Here is an 18,561-nt window from a genome sequence, read left to right on the forward strand (position 1 = left end):
GTTTTTCGCACAACGGGTATTGTCGGATTGAAAATGAACAGGGAGAGAGAATGATTGTTACTGTTGCATAAAATTTAATTGTTTTTTTTTTTTTTTACATTTATTTTGTGGTTCTTGTATATTTGTTTTCATTGTGTTGTTCAGCTTTGCGAGACGAGAAATATTATTAAAAAATCTTGTAGAATTTTTTATCGACTGAATTATGGTTGAATTGTGATTATGGAATGATTCTATGTTAATTCGCAGAGCTCATGGTCGATTTAATTTAACTAGGTACCAATTAGGTTAATTAAGGGCAGAGATTGAAGTTGAATCGAGTTTGGTTAAGTTAACTTAAGTCGAGTCGATTCAAAATGAGTCAACTTGAGTAAAGTCAATTCAACTTGAGTCGAGCTAATTCAATTGAGTCGAGTTATTTGAGTCAGTTTAAGTCAATTTAAGCTCAACTTGAGTCGAATTAAGTCAATTTGAAGCGATCAGAGTCAAATTGAGTTGAGATAAGTCAACTTGAGTCAAGATAAGTCATCTTGAGTCGAGTTAAGTCAACTTGAGTCGAGGTAAGTCAACTTGAGTCGAGGTAAGTCAACTTGAGTCGAGTTAAGTCAACTTGAGTCGAGTTAAGTCAACTTGAGTCGAGTTAAGTCAACTTGAGTCGAGTTAAGTCAACTTGAGTCGAGTTAAGTCAACTTGAGTCGAGTTAAGTCAACTTGAGTCGAGTTAAGTCAACTTGAGTCGAGTTAATCAACTTGAGTCGAGTTAAGTCAACTTGAGTCGAGTTAAGTCAACTTGAGTACTAAGTCAACTTGAGTCGAACTAAGTCAACTTGAGTGGAGAACGATCAAATTGAGTCAACTTGAGCTAAGTTAATTTTAGTTGAGTTAAGTCAACTTGAATCGAGTTAAGTCAACTTGAGTCGAGTTAAGTCAACCTGAGTCGAGTTTAGTCAATTTGAATTAGAGTTAAGTCAACTTGAGTCGAATTAAGTCAACTTGAGTCGAGTCGAGTCAACTTGAGTCTTAACTTTGAACCTCAAATTTATAAAATTCAATTTTTTTGATTTTTAAAACCCCAAAAACCAGCAAAATCAGCAAACAAAAAAGGTACCAAAAAATACAGAAGTATTCACATTCTTCATTAAGAAGTTACAGCTCAGATATAAATACATTCTTAAAATCTCATATGGGATATATTTTGTCGGCGGTATCGTTTGAAATTCAATCCAATTAGCTTGATATACCGACACCTTAAGGTAAAAATTACTGTGTGCTCTTTCTTTTCCTTTCTCTCTCTCATTTTTACTTCACATTTCCACTTTAAACTTTTTTTACAATTCTTTGTTTTCGCACGCACATAAATGTACACGGTATGGTGTGTGTATGTGTGTACGGTGCGGTAGACACACACGTTGATCATTTCACAGGGCTTCTAAATTGAAAAATTTAATTCTCTTTTTTGTGTCTTGTGCGGCTTGTTTCTTGTGTCATATCCAAATCGACAGGATATTTTGTTAACAATTAAGATCATAATTAATAATATTTAAAGAACAAAAATTCAAATGAGACATGTTGGAGTGCTAGGAATTAACATATTAAGCCGATTCCGATTCTTTTTTGACGTTGACTTGTAATTAAAAAGGTCCTAAGCTACAACAACAACAAATAACATATGCTGCTTTGCGGTTATGCGGCAAATGATAAAAGAAATTGCGAACGATGTTGTTGTTAGACTTTTGCCTGACATTGTGAAATGAAATGAGCTTGGATTTCTCTTGTTACCATGTATGTTGAATTAATGTAGTCATTAATGTAGTTTTTGATTCCCCCCAGTGAAGCACAATTGGAATTGTGGGATGAATTGCTAATTTATTCATAAATTGGATTAATATATTTATTAAAGAGTTGATTTTTAAATTAATATTTGTGTTTCTGGAATCAGTGGTGGAGGTTTAAGGTAGAGTAGATTAAAATATGTTTAATACGGTTCTTAAAAGAGGTAAATCATAATGAAGACATAAAGCAGAGGTCTTAATGGCTTTTTTGATTAAAACTATTACTTGCAATGTTTGTCGGAATAAAGCCATTTAGTAAGCATTACTGATGCTTAAATAGTCGACCTTTGAGTTTAAGTTCTACTTAAATCTAGTTTGGTATAATATTGTGACTCTGAATTAGCATTTAAGTGGTTAAGTCCAAGATTCTTAAACTAATTGAAACACATTTCACTTAAATAGTTAACTAATAGAATAGAAAATAATGTAGGGTTTGCTTAAAGCAACGGCACTGCGATCGATGGTTTGATGTACCATCCCAAATTCTCTACAAAATGAAAAAATCTATGTCCTTGATAAAGTATAGTTAACTAACGTACATGGCACATTTCCTGACTTAGAACCGAAATGACTAAGTATGACTTGAGAAGCTCTGGTTCAGGAAATGTCTGAGCTGAGTTCTCAGTCGTACTCTAGTCAGAGTATCGTTCGTAGTCGAGAGTAGATTGCATGGGTAAAGCCGAGAATTTCATAAAGTTTCAACTGAAGAAGGCAAAAATCTTAGAAATTTGAATGTTTTTACAAGATTGGAGCGATTATTGCTTAATTATAGTAAGGATCCCGAGTAACATATGCCTTATTTGGAAACCACACGTAGTTTGTCCATTAGGACTCCATTAAGGTTGCATATCGAGTCATTCACATGGTTTTTGTTGCTCGAGCATTATTCTTTAAGTCACTAACCGAGCAGTACAATGGACATAAAAATGAGTCGAAATCAGCCGTCACGATTAGTTGCTGATTATCGCCCTGTCTGACCGTTAATACGACGAGTAAGGGTGTCCTAGCGAACACGTTGTACTGTTCGGAATAATCCTCAAACTATAGTGAAAATCAACTTTTTTTTTGCAGAAATTTCCGCCAACACAACTTCCTCTGGGTCACAAAACAACACAAAACTCCCAATTCATCATCGACAGCAGCTGAGGACAGCAAACGAACAAGAAGAAACAAAAGACCGAATGAAAGATACAAATTAAACGAGAAAACTTGTGAATAATCATAAAGAATGTTAATATGCTCATAACTAATGTGATTTCATTGAAAAACAACAAAGAGCCAACAACAGCGATATATTGAGAAGTGGTACATGCAGCCAATGATTTTGTGTGGTTGAGAATAAGAACTGGTGAGAAGAAATTTTTTTTAATATTTTTGTGTGTAAGCCGATAAATGAAATGCATTTAATAATTTTATAAACAGCTTAAGAAAAATATGTTAACACACAAATGGACATAAAGCGGCATTTGGTTGGTAAAAGCGACAGAATCACTCTCGCTTGGTCTAAAAAAAAGTAAGGAATAAAAGAAGAAAACCGGCTTGTTTTCATTATGGACAAATTATTTACATTTAACAGCTCGTCATAATCATCAGTGAGTATAAAAGACGGAAGAAATATTGACGGCAATACAGAGAGCCTATTGATCAATCTCATTGTGGCTACAATCATCTCGTTTGTCGATTCTTCTTCTCCTTAAGTCTTTCTTTTTTCTTTCTCTCTTTTCTTCTTCCTTTTCAACCTATTGATGTTGATGATTCGATTCAGTCAGTGTAAGGCTACATTATAACTTACTGTAACTAATATGCGTATGGATTCTCTTTTCTTTACTTCTGACTTTAGTTTTTTGCTTAGCAAATATTTGGTGATTGAGGAGGTTTGGTGTCTTTTTGTCTGGTGGATGGAAGGATTTGACTGGGAATTGACTGATTTGTTGTTAATGGAGATTTTTAAGGGATTGTCGATATGTTTCTGTAGTTGATGATTGTTGTGCTAATTAAGGTGCAATTTTCCATGCTTTTTGAGGATCTAAGGGCAATTTATAGGATTATATCCTTGATGTTGTCCCTGCAAAGCAGAGTTTCTTAAGAAATCTCTTAAATTGTAACATTTACGGAATTGCGTACCTCAAATGACTCTAAGACAGTGATGTACATCCTTATTGTAGCACTGTACGCTCCAGTCGTAGAACAATTTTCCAGATATACCACTGTGTCGAGGCACACAGGTTGCCCATTACTGACCTAAGTCATCAAAGCTACCTCATCTTCAATATCAGAAATTGGAGCAGACTTAACCTTATTCAGACATGTTTTGCATTAGGAGCGTAGCCAGACACTCTTTCCTTAAAACTCCATTGATGCAGACATCAAGCCTAGGGTTCGCCCAGATGCGTAGGCCCTATTTTGAAAAATTGTATTTTAACATTTTGTTAGAAAATCCTTGCAGGCCTGCCGTTTTTTTGCATCTATGCGCATCTGATTTTGGCAAACTCTACAAAATACCACAATTCATCAAAATCACAAAGAATTCCATTTATTTCCTCAAAATGCGCCTTATTCACCTCAACTCCACTACCAAAACTTTCAAACTTCCCATTATAATTTGTGTAGGACTTTCAGGAATTCGAATCATGAGCGTATATAATTGTTGGCATTGTTGAGTGTGATCATCATCATTGTTGAAAGATGGCATATCTAGTTAAGCATTTTACATTCTATTCTTTAAAAATAACTAACTAGATGCATGGAAATGACTTTTTTTGGGCTGTTCCTGATCACAATGTTCACAACAACAAAAAATTTTATATTGTTGAAATATCTTCTTACTATTCATGCGTAACAAATAAAAATAACGATCTTATTACGTCAATTCATCGACATCATCCTGCCCCGATGTCTGTGTATCATGATAGTAAGGTTGATTCGATCCGCTCCTTTTACAATCATTCCGCGCTCCTCAATTACCAATTACTGATCATCGTTAATATTAAAGACGATTAAAAATCAAAGAGAATCTTGTTATTTATTCATCAATTGATTGTGCGCTCTTTTTATTCATCTTTCTTTCGGCCTTTACCACGTCCACGTATAATATCCGCTCCTTTTGATATTCCGAAATTCAATTTTGTATACGTTTTGTGTGTGTCGATTCGAAAGATGAATAAAAACAGAAGTAATTTGAGGCAATAAAATATGAATATCATTCTCAAAATTGAGAGAATATCTGCAGACATTCATTAATATGCTGTTTGCTGCTGCTGATGCTGATGCTCCTTCATATCATTATTACACTCTTTTTCTTGTTTTTTTCCTCCATCGTTCCATCTCTATGAAGATGAATAAAATGTTGAAATTATATATCCGCTTCTTGATTTCTTGGGATATGTGCATTTTTGGATGATGATTCAATTGTTTTTTGTTGGAGATTTGATATTAACGATTTGATCTGGTTTGGGGAAGAATTAAAGTGTAACAGACAAAGAGAGGTCATTTATGATGGATTAGTAATTATTTTTGATGCACGAAGTTGAATTGAATTTGGTGTTCATTAGAATGAGCATTTAGATTTTTAAATTGCTGGGTTTGCATCTTTAAATGCTTTGTTTGAAACAATAGACATATAAAGTCATGACTCAGGTATACAGTCGTTTTAGACAGAAGAAGTCTCAAGCAGTATGTTTCAACCAACTCCAATAGGAACAACACGATGCGCCATTTAATTTTTCACGGTAAGCCAAATAATGCGATGAAGCTGCGTTTTGGCGACTTCCTTTGTTTCTCTGGATACGAATTAGAGCGTAGTTAGAAATTCTTTAAAATCTCAAAAATCCAGTAAATTGAAGAATTTTGTCACAATAAGGGTGGAATTTGACCACAAAATATCTACATAAATCAAAGATTTCTATGGATACGCCTCTGTCGTCAACATTATGACATAAATATGTATGCTCTAGCTATTGTCAGTAACATAAGCATATGCTCACTGATCATCTTACTCAGAACTCGGTGTTGATTCAGATTTTGTTGAAAAAGTCGATTCGACTCTATTCAAAATTCAACTTGTTTTCGAGTCTGATGTTACTATACTAATAAGAATGCACTTTATGGACCGTATTAGGGTGTGTTGTACATCTCAAAATCTATTTCCATATTATATTAAGGTTTCATCAACAGGAACTTCAAATCATGTAAAACGCACCCTTACTACTCAAATTCATCTAGTTTCACCATTTTAATAGGCTAAAATGCTGCCATTATTAGTCTATAACAAGTTTCTAACTCTTCTTTTCCGAAAACAAAACCGCGAACAATCATTCGCCATTTCTAAAACATTCCACACTCATGTTATACATCCACAATATTGTACAAATCGTTAACATTTTCTCAAAATATAAAAAAACATCATTTGAGTTAATTTTCTACAAAACAAATTGCGTCTGAAATATATATGTTCAGCTTCAATCATTCCTTCATACTCTACCGCAACCAGCAGCCCTTAAGCTACAAGCAAAAAAATATTTACCAGCTCAATTTAAATTCCATTTTAAACGTAATTGGACATCATTAACATTTAAACTCCCACTATGCGCATAAGATCACATAAAAACATGTAACTGTAGCTGGCTTCTTCTTGGTTCATCATTATCAATCTCATTATTATACTGTGAACTCTTAAATCATATTCCAAAAAGTACTGAATAAGAATGATGAATGGTCAAGGAAGTAAAGTGAAAAGAAATATAATAAAAAAAAAATTATGCCAAAAAAGGAAGAATATAAATTGATAAAAATCAATCATAAGTCAAAATGAGCAGACCCCGTTGCACACATGAAGTTGTATACATGCCGAAAAAAAGAGATATAATTTATTCATAAATTATGATAATTGAGCGGAGAGCTTCTGTTAGAAGTAGCATTAAATAAATTACATCTTTTTTTCGTTATTATTAACTTCGTTGTTGTTTTTGAACAATTCCGCGATATCAGCTCCGGACGTGCGAGAGGGCAATAAATAAAGGAGTGGTACTTGGCCCCAACAGAAATTAAAGTTCACGAAATGGACAGTGTAATGAGGATGGGAAGGGAAATTGGAATAATTTATGGTTTTTGATGGTTTTGGAGCGCTTTTGTCCATTTTATGAACAAAAAAAAAATTAAAAATTTTCAAATTTTTAAATTTTCTAAAATTTTCATTTTTTTAAAATATTTTAAATTTATTTGAATTTTTCAAATTTTTTGAAATTTTAAATTTTTACACAATGTTTTTTTTAATTTTCATTCAAATTTTTAAATTTTTCAAACTTTCGAATTTTTTCAATTTGCAAATTTTCGAATTTTTTTGATTTTTAAGTTCAAATTTTATCAAATTTTCAAACTTTCAAAATTTTTCAATTTTCTTTTTTTTAAATTTTCAAATTTTCAAATTTTTTTTTAAATTTTCAAATTTTTTCAAGTTTTTTGAATTTTTAAATTTTTTCAATTTTCTGAATTTTTAATCTTCAAATTTTGTTAATTTTTTAAATTTTTTGAATTTTCAAATTTTCAAATTTTTAGAATTTTCAAATTTTCAAATTTTTTAATTTTTAAGTTTTCAAATTTCAAATTTTTGAATTTTTAAATTTTCCAAAAATTTTCAAAATTTTTTAAACATTCAAATTTTTGAATTTTCAAATTTTCAAATTTTTTGAAAAATTTTCAAATTTTTTTAATTACATAATTTTTAAAAATTTTAAAAAGTTCAAATTCAATTTTTTTTTAAATTTTTACGATTTTTAAATTTGCAATTTTTGATTATAATTTAAGATTTTTAAACTATAATTGTAATTTGAATTTCAATTTTGAATTTGAATTTGAAAATTGAATAATTTTAAACCAGAGTTCGAAATCGACTCGGATTTTGTATAGAAAAGTTGCCTCAACTTGACTCGACTTCATATAAAATTCGTGTCGACTACGAGCTCTGCCTAAAACTTTTCACAAAAACTTAACAATTCCAAATTAAATAAAATTTGCAAGCTTGGACAAACTGCTCCCAAACCAACTCAACCCAACCTCAATATTCGTTATCAACTATCAACTTTATATGAAAACTGAAATAAAAAAAGTTATTCAAATATAGCGACATTGCAATGTGTTACGAATTTGATAGCTTCAATTAGCATCATTACGACTATCACCAGCCTCAGGCACTTCCTGATGACACCTCTTATTATGTCGCTTGTTCCTTCTCACCACAGAACACAGAAAATGTTTTCATCGTTACCGCAACTATATTTATACATGCTAACATAAAAGAACTATATTACGCCACACAGTGTCACTTGAAAAAAAAAACAGTCACAAAAATATCCACTCAACCTTAATTAGCACCTGTTTTTTTGTGCATATTTTCATTCCTCTGACAAATCGATAGTCGTCAAGTTGCATAAAAAAAGTTTTTCCTTTTTTTATCGATTTTTTTCAATACCATCATACTGCCAATTACGTCTAGTATAGCCTATCATCGCGACATTAGCTATTTTGCATGTCTTACTTCAATTGTATTTTAAATCAGTGCTAGTTTATGACGTGCAGGGAAGAAAAATGAGACGTTTTACATTGTATTGGACTTGATATTTGTGTGCTGTTATGTGAAATTTTTTATTTTATTTTATTTTAAATATATTTAAAATGTGCAACACGAATGCATTATTTTGATGTGCATGTATGTTGTACAGAAATGCTTTATTTTCATATTCTTATTTGAAGTAGAAATTGCTGTTATTTTTGAGAAAACAGGAGTTTTAGCGCATTTTTTTACGACTTAATCGTGAAGTTTGTTTAAGTTTTGGGTGATTATTTAAAATAAATTAATTAATAGAAAATGGTCGAGAAGAGTCACGCAGATGAATGAAAAATTAATTAAAATAGGGTTAATTTTCATATTAATTGCATTCACGAAGGCTTATTACACTACCGAAATGGCACATGGTGTAGAAAAATGGCGGATAACTATAAACGAGACCAGTGTGGCTCTGCCTCAATTGAATCATTGTCTAATTCGGATTATAGGTTCCGTGAATAGCACAATTCGGTTAACTGGTCAAAAATACAGCACAAGTTTTGCGTGACTTACATGATCTAAGATTGGAATCAAATCTGACTCTAATTCAGGTTCTCATCAGCCTGGGGTCGGATTTTTGATCAGTTAACTGACATGTGTTATTCAGGCTGACGATCAATTTTAGATAAATCGCGTATCCAAAGAGGAAGAACAGGGTTTTGGCCAACCCTCCATATTGACAAGTCTCTTAGATACACACCCGGAATGCAAACTGCGCATAAATGTTCGAAAACGAATTTTTGGTTTCAGGCTAGTGTCAAGTTAGCGTTTTGCCTAATATTCGATTTTTTTGCACCTTGTGCCTTCTGGGACTCCTGATGAGCGAGTCAACATCCTTTATTTCTTAAATGTTGTTTGTCTTTAAAATGAGTGATTTTTCTTGAAACTTAAATCTCGACCTGTTTCAACAAAACACCGTTCAAAGTGCAATTGTGAGCTCTGGGTAGCACTAAGGTAGAACCAGGAGTAGAACTTAGAAGATGGAATGAATTGCCAGTCTTCATATGAAACAATATTTGCTACAAATGGAAGATGCTTCATAGTATCTGAAAAATGCCAGAGTCACATCGACCAGGTACCAGATTTTGGATCGATTAACAAGCTTGTGCTGTTCGGGCAACTGCAAAATATTTAAAAATACCCAATTATCACAAAAGACATTTAAAATCCTCACAAACGAAAAATTTCTCTACACTCAACCCTCCTAACCCAAAATGAACATTCCAAAATTTGCACATTTATGCAAAAATTAAAATTTTAAATCATTTCATGTTATGCCGGCACATTTCAAAGCTATCCAAACCGCGCGCATTGATTGTTTTTTTCTTTCCTCTGATGTGATTATTGTTGTTGTTACTAAGGTGCAAGAAAAAAAAAATACATTCATAAGTCGCACACTCACACACAGTTCTGAATGCACTTTACGTCTCCTTCAACTTGGACGGAATAAATTTTTTTTGTTAGCAGAACGGAAAGAAGGAAAAGGTAGAAGAAAATTAATAGAAAAAAAAAAATATTTAGCACTCATAGTTGCGCACACCTTTAAACGCCAACTGACTGTAGAATGCGAGCAATACATCAATCATTTTGCAAATTTGCTTGCTCATTCAACATTTTTGTTAAACAAAAGGAGATTTTTTTTAATTAATTACTGTAGACTTGCTGTATAGTGATGATTAATTCTGGGGTAAATATTTCTAAATGCTCACCTTTAAGTCACATTCAGCATATTTTTAATAAACAGAAAAAATATGGATTATTGAAATTGAATTTAAATTGTTTTGTAGGGAAAGTTAATACTTCAAGTTAATTCATTCAGCCCTTTCTATTAATGACTGTAAAAAGCATGTATGTTTTTCGATATAAATAAGGAAATGTACATATTTGATTATGTTTACATGGAATTTAATTGCAATACAGAGATAATTTTATGTTGAGTGGAAGTAAGTGATGTTTTGAGAGGAAAAACATAGAAAAGGTTTATTTATGGTTGATTAGTTATGGAACTAAAATGAAAGCTTGACTCGGATTTTGTATAGAAAAGTCAACTTGAGTCGACTCGATTCCATGCAAAATTCAAGTCGATTTTGAGCTCTGAGTCAAAAATTTATTGTTCTTTTACATAAAAACAACGATTTACAACGATTTTTACATAAAAATGTGTAAAATCATTGTAAAAATGAGGAATTTACTGAAAAATTAAGAATTTTTAAAAGGTTGTTCAATGGTCATCCACCAACATGGATAATATATGTATGGCTCCAAAATGTGGCATGAAGAGAGCTTTGAGCTTCGGACTTTATTCGGAATTCAGTTCGGAATTCAGTTTAGTTTTAGATAGATTTTTATTTGACTAGCCATATGTCTTGTTCTAGGCATGCCTAATGCCAGATATTTTGGACTTAATTCAAACAAATTACAAATTTCAGTCAAAGTTTTCATTCTTGATACGAAAGGTGGCAGGTCTTTGGAAGAACAAGCTCCAAAAGACCATTTATTAGCATGAAGTTCCCACTAAGCATGATGCTGTTACTAAGGTAACTTCTAGATAGTTTAGATGCCATTGCATTCAAATCTTGGATCTAAATATCTGCTTTTAGTCAAAAAACTTACTTACTTCCGGACGAAGCGCAGGGCCCATTGCCGCATTTAGAATTAGTCGAAAGCTCGATCTGTCTTTAGATAACTTCTGCCAGTTTCTGCATCGTTGCTCACACAGCAATCCCATGAGTTTTTGGTCTACCTCGAGATCTCTTTCCATCCAGAAAGTTACCAGTTGTCAATTTAAGTATTGAAGCACTATTTGGCCAGCCCATTTTAAACGATTTATTCGCAGAACTGTAACAATATCGGTCTCCTGAAATAACTCATAAAGTTCATTATTATGTCTAGCTTCTGAATTCATCCCCATCTTTGATAGGCCATAAATCGTTCTCAATACACTCGAAAACACCAGATTGCATCTTCATCTGCCGCCGTTGTGTTCAGGTCTCAGATCCATATAATTACCAACTTTCAACGTTTTATAAATATTTTTTGGTGCCTCTCGATAAACTTCTGGAAGTTAACAGGTGCCTAAGAGACTTGTACGCACCAATCCCGACTGTATCCGCTTCCGCACTTCCAAACTCAGATCCGATGTCGAATTGATCAAGGATGATGCTCACCATTTCGAAACGCTTTCCATTCACGCATGCCAATAAGCTGCTTGGTTCTTGCTAAGCAGCAACCAGTAATATTTTGGTTTTTTCCTCGTTTACATGCAGTCCCAACTTAAGTGCTTTCGTTCTAGCTTGGAGTACGTTCTGTGATGGATCAAATATTCATCCGACAATATCGATGTCGTCTGCATGCTAGTAGTTGCGACGATTTGGAGTATATTGTGCCAGTTAATTGAATTTTAAAAAACTAACTTAAAAACTCAGTGGAACCAATTTACAATAATTGATCTATTTAAACCCAGCACAATTTAATCAAAAAATTGTCACTTTCCCAACAACAAAAATTTCTCTAATTTTCACTCAATAAACTCTAACTTTTACTACAACAACATAATAAATTCTCATCTCAACATCCACATAAATAAGTAACATCATCACTTTATGCATGAACATTAGTTTCATCTGAATGATTTGCATTTTATTGTAGGCATACAGCTTGCATTAAGCTAGCTCATACCGTCATTAAGACTTGAAAATCCCTTTCAAATGTACTATGAAAGAAGTATCAGAGCCGAACAAATAACTATTTAGTTACTCACTTTTATATATTTAATTGCATTAAAGTTGAACCGCTTTGTAATTATTACAAATTAGTGGATTTAAGTCTTAAGTAAGGAAATTATTTAATGAAATAATTGCAGGCTTTATACTCGCTTAACTATTGCAACATTGTAGAAACTTGCAGTCAATTTGATTTTTATATTTATTTTTAAAATAATCATTAATTGAGCATGTCTTAATTGAACTTAGTATTACAAAGTTCTTACCTTCCTCATTTGCCTCATCAAAATTTTTATTTGATAGCTGAAATAGCGCATCCAGCGGTGCACTTCCATTTGGCGATTTATTTCCATTTCTATTGACATTATTGTTATTATTCGAACTAGGATGTTGTTGACTTGGATGTGAACGTCCTGAAGTGTCTGATGATCGTCCAATATCTGGTGAACAGCAATCTCCACTTGCCACTGAACTTGATCGATCACTTCCACTTTCTGATGGAATTATATCGATATTCATATGCCTTAACAGCTGTGCCTGTGCATGAAAATGTTCTTGCAATTGCTGATGATATTCCATAGCAAGTCGTTGCTCATAATGAAGCAAGGCAGGCGGAAGAAGTGGACGAATTGAAATTGGATGTTGTAAATGATCCCATGGCCGTACAATTCTTGCCACTTGCTGATGATGATGCAAATGATTGAGACCATTGACAATTGTAGCAGCTGTGACTGCCGCTTGTGTTGCCTGTGTCGATGAGGAATTATTTTTATTGCTACTATCACGTCCTAAAATATCAGCTATGCTAAAACTCTTTACACCCTCAATACCCGTCGTTGTTGTTGTTGTTGTCGGTGCTGTTGATGATGGTGACTTTAAAGAGGAAGTACGACTAGCATCACTACTGCAATGATTATTATTATCTACATCATTTGTATGATCATTGATCATTTTGAGACGTTTTAATGGCTGAAAATATTCATTCGATCCAATTTTATTATTACGTCTTTCACATTCAGAGGGCGGTGGTGACGGTGAACCTACTGATATTTCAGAACCCACCGGACTCGGATCACGACTTCTACTACACATAATTGCCAACATTCTATTTTTATAATTAAATTTTGTACTTTTTTCAGGTCTCATAAAATTTTCATAATTTTTATTTTTTTGCAACACAAAAAATTTTTGCCGTCGCTAAATTGTATTAAAAATTTGCACATTAAATTTTAATATTTATATCCATTAGTCTATATATCCACTAAATAATTCATAATAACTAATTCATCATTCAAAAAATTAATTATTCCTTCATGTCACATTAATTAATGTAAAATATTCTTAATTCATATTGAGATTTATTTACTCGGTTTCTATGTCACTCAGTAACTTTCACGATTAAATTCTCAATATACACACAAAATAATATTTATCGTTGACAGTTTGATTGCTGTTAATTGGAATTGATTCTATTTTTGTGCCTCACATACTAAATTTTGTCATTCTGTCTCCCATGTTAAGCAATATACAATAATAAAAAAACACTTTTTTTACGTGGCAGCGACGAACCGCGCGATAAAACACAAACGTGAAGACTGAAAGCGTCGAATGGAAAAAAAAATTTTCTGTACGTCTGTATGATAGCGAACTACACAAACAGTTAAGTTAGTAGGAATAAAAAAGGGGTAACAAATACATACAAGGAACCGCCTCGTGATGTAAATTTATAAGCAAACAGCCATGAATAGCCAATGAGGGAATGCCGCAAAAGCTCCCTGACACTTAGTCAGCATAATGTCGGATATTTTATGAAAATTTTACTTCTTCTTCTTGCCTTTTGTCTTTACTCTCACAAAAAATTTGCTTTCTCACTCACTCAACACGCTAGTCAACGTTACTGTTCAGCTTACTCTATTCTAATGTAATAATATTATATATATTCACACATGTGTGAATGAAAAGAAGTTCATTGTTGCTGATGATGGCTATGAATAATAATAATTTAAGAGCATTATAGCACATTTGAGTGTAATGTCGTTTCTCATTTCTTAAATTAATTAATTCCGCTTCTTTCCATTTTTTTTTCTTTTTTCTTTACTCAACAGAAGATTGAAGATTCTTTTTTTTTTGGGTTTGAAAATGTACGGTTCTGGTATTTTCTAATTCTCTCTAAAATTATAAAATTTTAATTCATCAGTACGAATGTGTGATTCTTAATTTCTTTCATTCGTGATTGCTGGGTTGTAAAATGGGAAAAGATGATGAATTTTTGTTTTTGGACGTAGCGTGGATTATTGGATGTGGAAATATTTAGAATTTTGAAATTTAAATTTTTAAAATTTTAAAAATTTTTTCAATATTTTAAGAATCCTTTCAAATTTAAAAAATTCTTTCAAATTTCAATTTTTTTTTCAAATTTTAAAAATTCTTTCAAATTTTAAAAAATTCTTTCAAATTTTGAAAATTCTTTCAAATTTCTAAAGATTCTTTCAAATCTTAAAATTCTTTCAAGCTTTGAAAACTTCTTTCCAATTTTAAAGATTTTTTCAAATTTCAAAAAATCCTTCAAATATTAAAAATTGTTTCAAAATTTAAAAATTCTTTCAAATTTTAAAAATTCATTCAAAATTCAAAAATTCTTTCAAATTTCAAAAATTCTTTCAAATTTTAAAAATTCTTTCAAATTTAAAAAATTCTTTCAAATTTAAAAATTCTTTCAAATTTTAAAAAATTCTTTCAAATTTTGAAAATCTTTTAAAATTTTAAAAATTCTTTCAAATTCTTTCAAATTCTTTCAAATTTAAAAATTCTTTCAAATTTGAAAAATTTTTCCAAATTTTAAAAATTCTTCAAATTTCAAAAATTTTTTCAAATTTCAAAAATTCTTTCATTCTAAATTTTCTTCTAAATTTTAAAAATTCTCTCAAATTTTAAAATTCTTTCAAATTTAAAAAACCACAAACCATTTAAATGCGCTAAACATTTTCCTTTCAAATAATTTCAATTCTATTTTCCATGAATTTTCAACAAACTGTGCTGATACACTACAATAGACTCCAAATCGCACATCTCAAAATAGATTTCTATCAATCAATTAATCCATCCAAAGAAAAATATCTAACTGCTAAACGTGGTGAGTGAAGAAAATTTCGTGATTGAGTCAGAAATATTTAATTAGATTTTATTGTAATTTAATGGAATGATTTCTCTATATAAAGAATATTTTTATACGGAATAATTTGAAGGTAGCAGTTCTAGTAATCAATTAACGTGAAGCATGTTTGAAATTTACAGTTTCGCACAATTTTATTAATATTCTAGTAATAAAATTCAAAATTGGAAATTGAAATATAAAAAAAAAGTTTAATAGATTATGCAAATTACAGTTTGTACGAGGATCTCTTTTCGGGGCTTATTATTAGCAGCTGTAATTTTACGGATGACTGAACTATAAAATTTTTAAAAGTCATTTGTCTCTAAATACACATTTTAAGATGCTTCATTTCGTAGATTTCTAATACGTAATTCAAAAATTTTTACGACTTTAAGATGAATCTTAATAAATTTTATGCGACTTAACATTATCACTTCCTGAGGTTATAAAACTTTTTAGATTTGAAATTATATGGTTTTTGTATAAATTTTTTCAATTTATTTTCCTACACAAAAATTTATTTGGAATTTGGTTAAGGTTATGCTGAGGATTAGATGGTTGGAGTTGTTAAAATGGAGAATTTTTTAAAATTAAGCAACAGTGATGATTAGTCTAATGTCACGTGCATTGTGTGAATCCTTGGGTTATCAACAGTCAAAGTTGGCAGAACTTCAATGTAGAGGTGCCTCGACTGGAATTCAGACTAGACTAATACTTACTTACTTACTTAGGCGCACGGGGCGCATTGCTGCATTTAGAATTCGTCAAAAGCTGGATCTGTCTTTAGATAACTTCTGTCAGTTTCTAATTTCCAGCACTTTTGCATCGTTGCTCACACAGTAGTTCCATGACTAATATAGTAGATGAATTGAAATGTAAATGCACCCTACTCTCAGTTGAGATTCCTTAAAAGTGGAATCTATGCGCTTGTTGGATTGTTTGCAGTCATCACTCTCAAAAAGTCCTGTCAATTCTATCCACAACAATTCATAAAGTCATTGAGAGATCAGGTTTTGATAAGAATCGAACCTATGTCCTCACATAGAGAGAAGTTCGGTCTTTTAACTTACCTCACCTCTCGACTACATAGGCAAAAGTTTCATACTGGCAGAATCGTCTGTAAATGGTTTAGTACCCCCGGTTCCAATACGTTGCCTTCTTAGACATATTAACTGACCCAATCTAGCTGAATGTGTGATCTATTCTAACAAATTGCTGATTATTTGTTTGATTTGGTCACACAATCAGCTAGATTAGGTCAGTTAATATGTTGAAAATGTCACAGTTCATTTGATATTGGATATTTATTGATGGGAGCAAGCTATAGCGCTGGCTATATGTGATATATTTCAACATATTTAAAGGATTTTGAATATTAGACTCAAAATTTTGTAGTGAAGTTAATATACAGTTATGATGAAGTGTAGGTTAGGATTTAACACATAACACAGACCCTATTGACATAAATCATCTTCAGTTAGTCCTTATTTCCCAAATATTCTTATATATTCATTAATAAACAGATCATAAATTATATTAATTCTGATTAATTCATTCCAAAATGTCAGATCAAATAACTCACTTAATTATCATCAATTCATACCCCCCAACCCGATCAACTAATCGATATCATTCCACAAAACAAATTTTTTATCAATTAATTCCACCAAAAATAAACAAAAAAATTCTAAATTTTTCCACTCAAAACTTCGTTGACATTTAAACATTATAAATTATATTACGTAAAGTATGAAGATCACACAACGACTGTGAATATTTCAAATTATTTGGCTATCAAATTAGTAAATCTTGATAAATAGGCAAAACATGAACGCTGCTAACTTGACTAATGAACAGCTAAAAAAATAATTTACGGACAATTTGTTAAAAAACAGCAATTCATCACTTTAAAATCCTCACATGGTCACACGTGTGTCTGTATATGTGCATTTTATGAATATTTTAAAAATGACACATAATATTTGAATGAACCCCAGTCATAATAATTTTTCATACATAACAAAACTGAGAGAAATATGAAGAAAAATAAAAATAATATTTTTTACAACCTCATAAACATTTCAACAATTTGGTAAATATTTTATTTCATTTCTTTTTTTTTTCTTCATTTTCCATTCACTCGTCAATGACAATATAACATTTTTGTGTTTAATTGAGACATTTCGGTAAGTGAGAAAAGTTTACTTTTATTGATTTTTTGAATGGAGATTTAAGACGCAGATTTGGATTGGTTAGGGTTTATCCAAAACTGTAGACCTGCAGACTTAGACGAGCTTTAATGGACAGCCGAAAACTTCAGGTCTGAGCATCTAGAATGCAGGAATTGCAGGTTTGTGATTCTTGGTCGGACTATAAGACAAATGGTACATGGTTTTAGGTTTGAAAATTGTGTTTCAATGTTGTTTAGTTAGTGGAACAAGGAGTAGGTTGAAAAATGGTGCTAAGGCTTTGAATAAAGGGGTCGACCGAAGCACATGCTACATTGTTGTGAAAATATATGAAAAATACTATCGTAATAATTCTAATAATGGCAATTACAATCCAAATAATCGATCCAAAATCGAGCTCTAGGCCGACGTGAGTGACTGGCATCTGGAATTCGGTTTAAAGTTCTAGAGTTAAGCTAGACTGGGACCACATTTCTGATCAATTAATCGATGTTATTCTGGAAGTTTCCTAATTTCAAAAAATTAGTGCAATAGCAATTGTTATGAGTCTTAAAATTCAGACCCTGTCTCTACTCGATGTTAAAAACTCATGATTTGGCATGACACCGGATTCATTAGGCTCTGGCATCAAATCAGACCCACGTTTCTGAGCCTGGCTTTTTCCTTGAGGATTCCACCCAAGCGTGGAAGAATAAGTTTGTGTTTCCATCCCACTTAAAACAGCTTCCCTAGTGTTTCGCTTTCGTAGCGTATGACTTATCCAGCCATACTTTCGACTTATAGCTCAATATTATACAAGTGTTTAAAAATAACCAGTAAAAATGGCTCATCATACAAAGAATCACTCTATTAAATCAAAAATTTAATTTTTTTCTTTCATTTTCTACATACAAATGCGTCTCTTATTTTTTACTCAAAATCAGTCTTGTAACAAAAATAAAAATTTTTTTAAAGAAAAACTTTAAAATTTCAATGAAATTTTGTATTGAAATTTGTAATTTTGTACTTCATGAAAAATTACATTAATTCCCAAATCACCCACAGACCAAATTTTGTGGGTGATTTGA

General features: G+C 31.6%; 1 protein-coding gene across 1 annotated transcript; it reads right to left on the reverse strand.

Moving 5' to 3' along the window:
- Window positions 1-12,417: 12,417 nt before the first annotated feature.
- LOC139095671 (uncharacterized) lies at window positions 12,418-13,727 on the reverse strand (the record flags this gene model as incomplete). Its single annotated transcript, XM_070647108.1, has 1 exon — window positions 12,418-13,727. A coding segment is annotated over exon 1 (880 nt), but the record flags the coding sequence as incomplete, so codon positions are not given.
- Window positions 13,728-18,561: the final 4,834 nt, after the last annotated feature.

This window comes from Chironomus tepperi, unplaced genomic scaffold (assembly GCF_022539635.2).
Source record: "Chironomus tepperi strain 1889 unplaced genomic scaffold, CSIRO-AGI_Ctep_v1 contig_373, whole genome shotgun sequence".
In the NCBI taxonomy this organism is placed as follows: Eukaryota; Metazoa; Arthropoda; class Insecta; order Diptera; family Chironomidae; genus Chironomus; species Chironomus tepperi.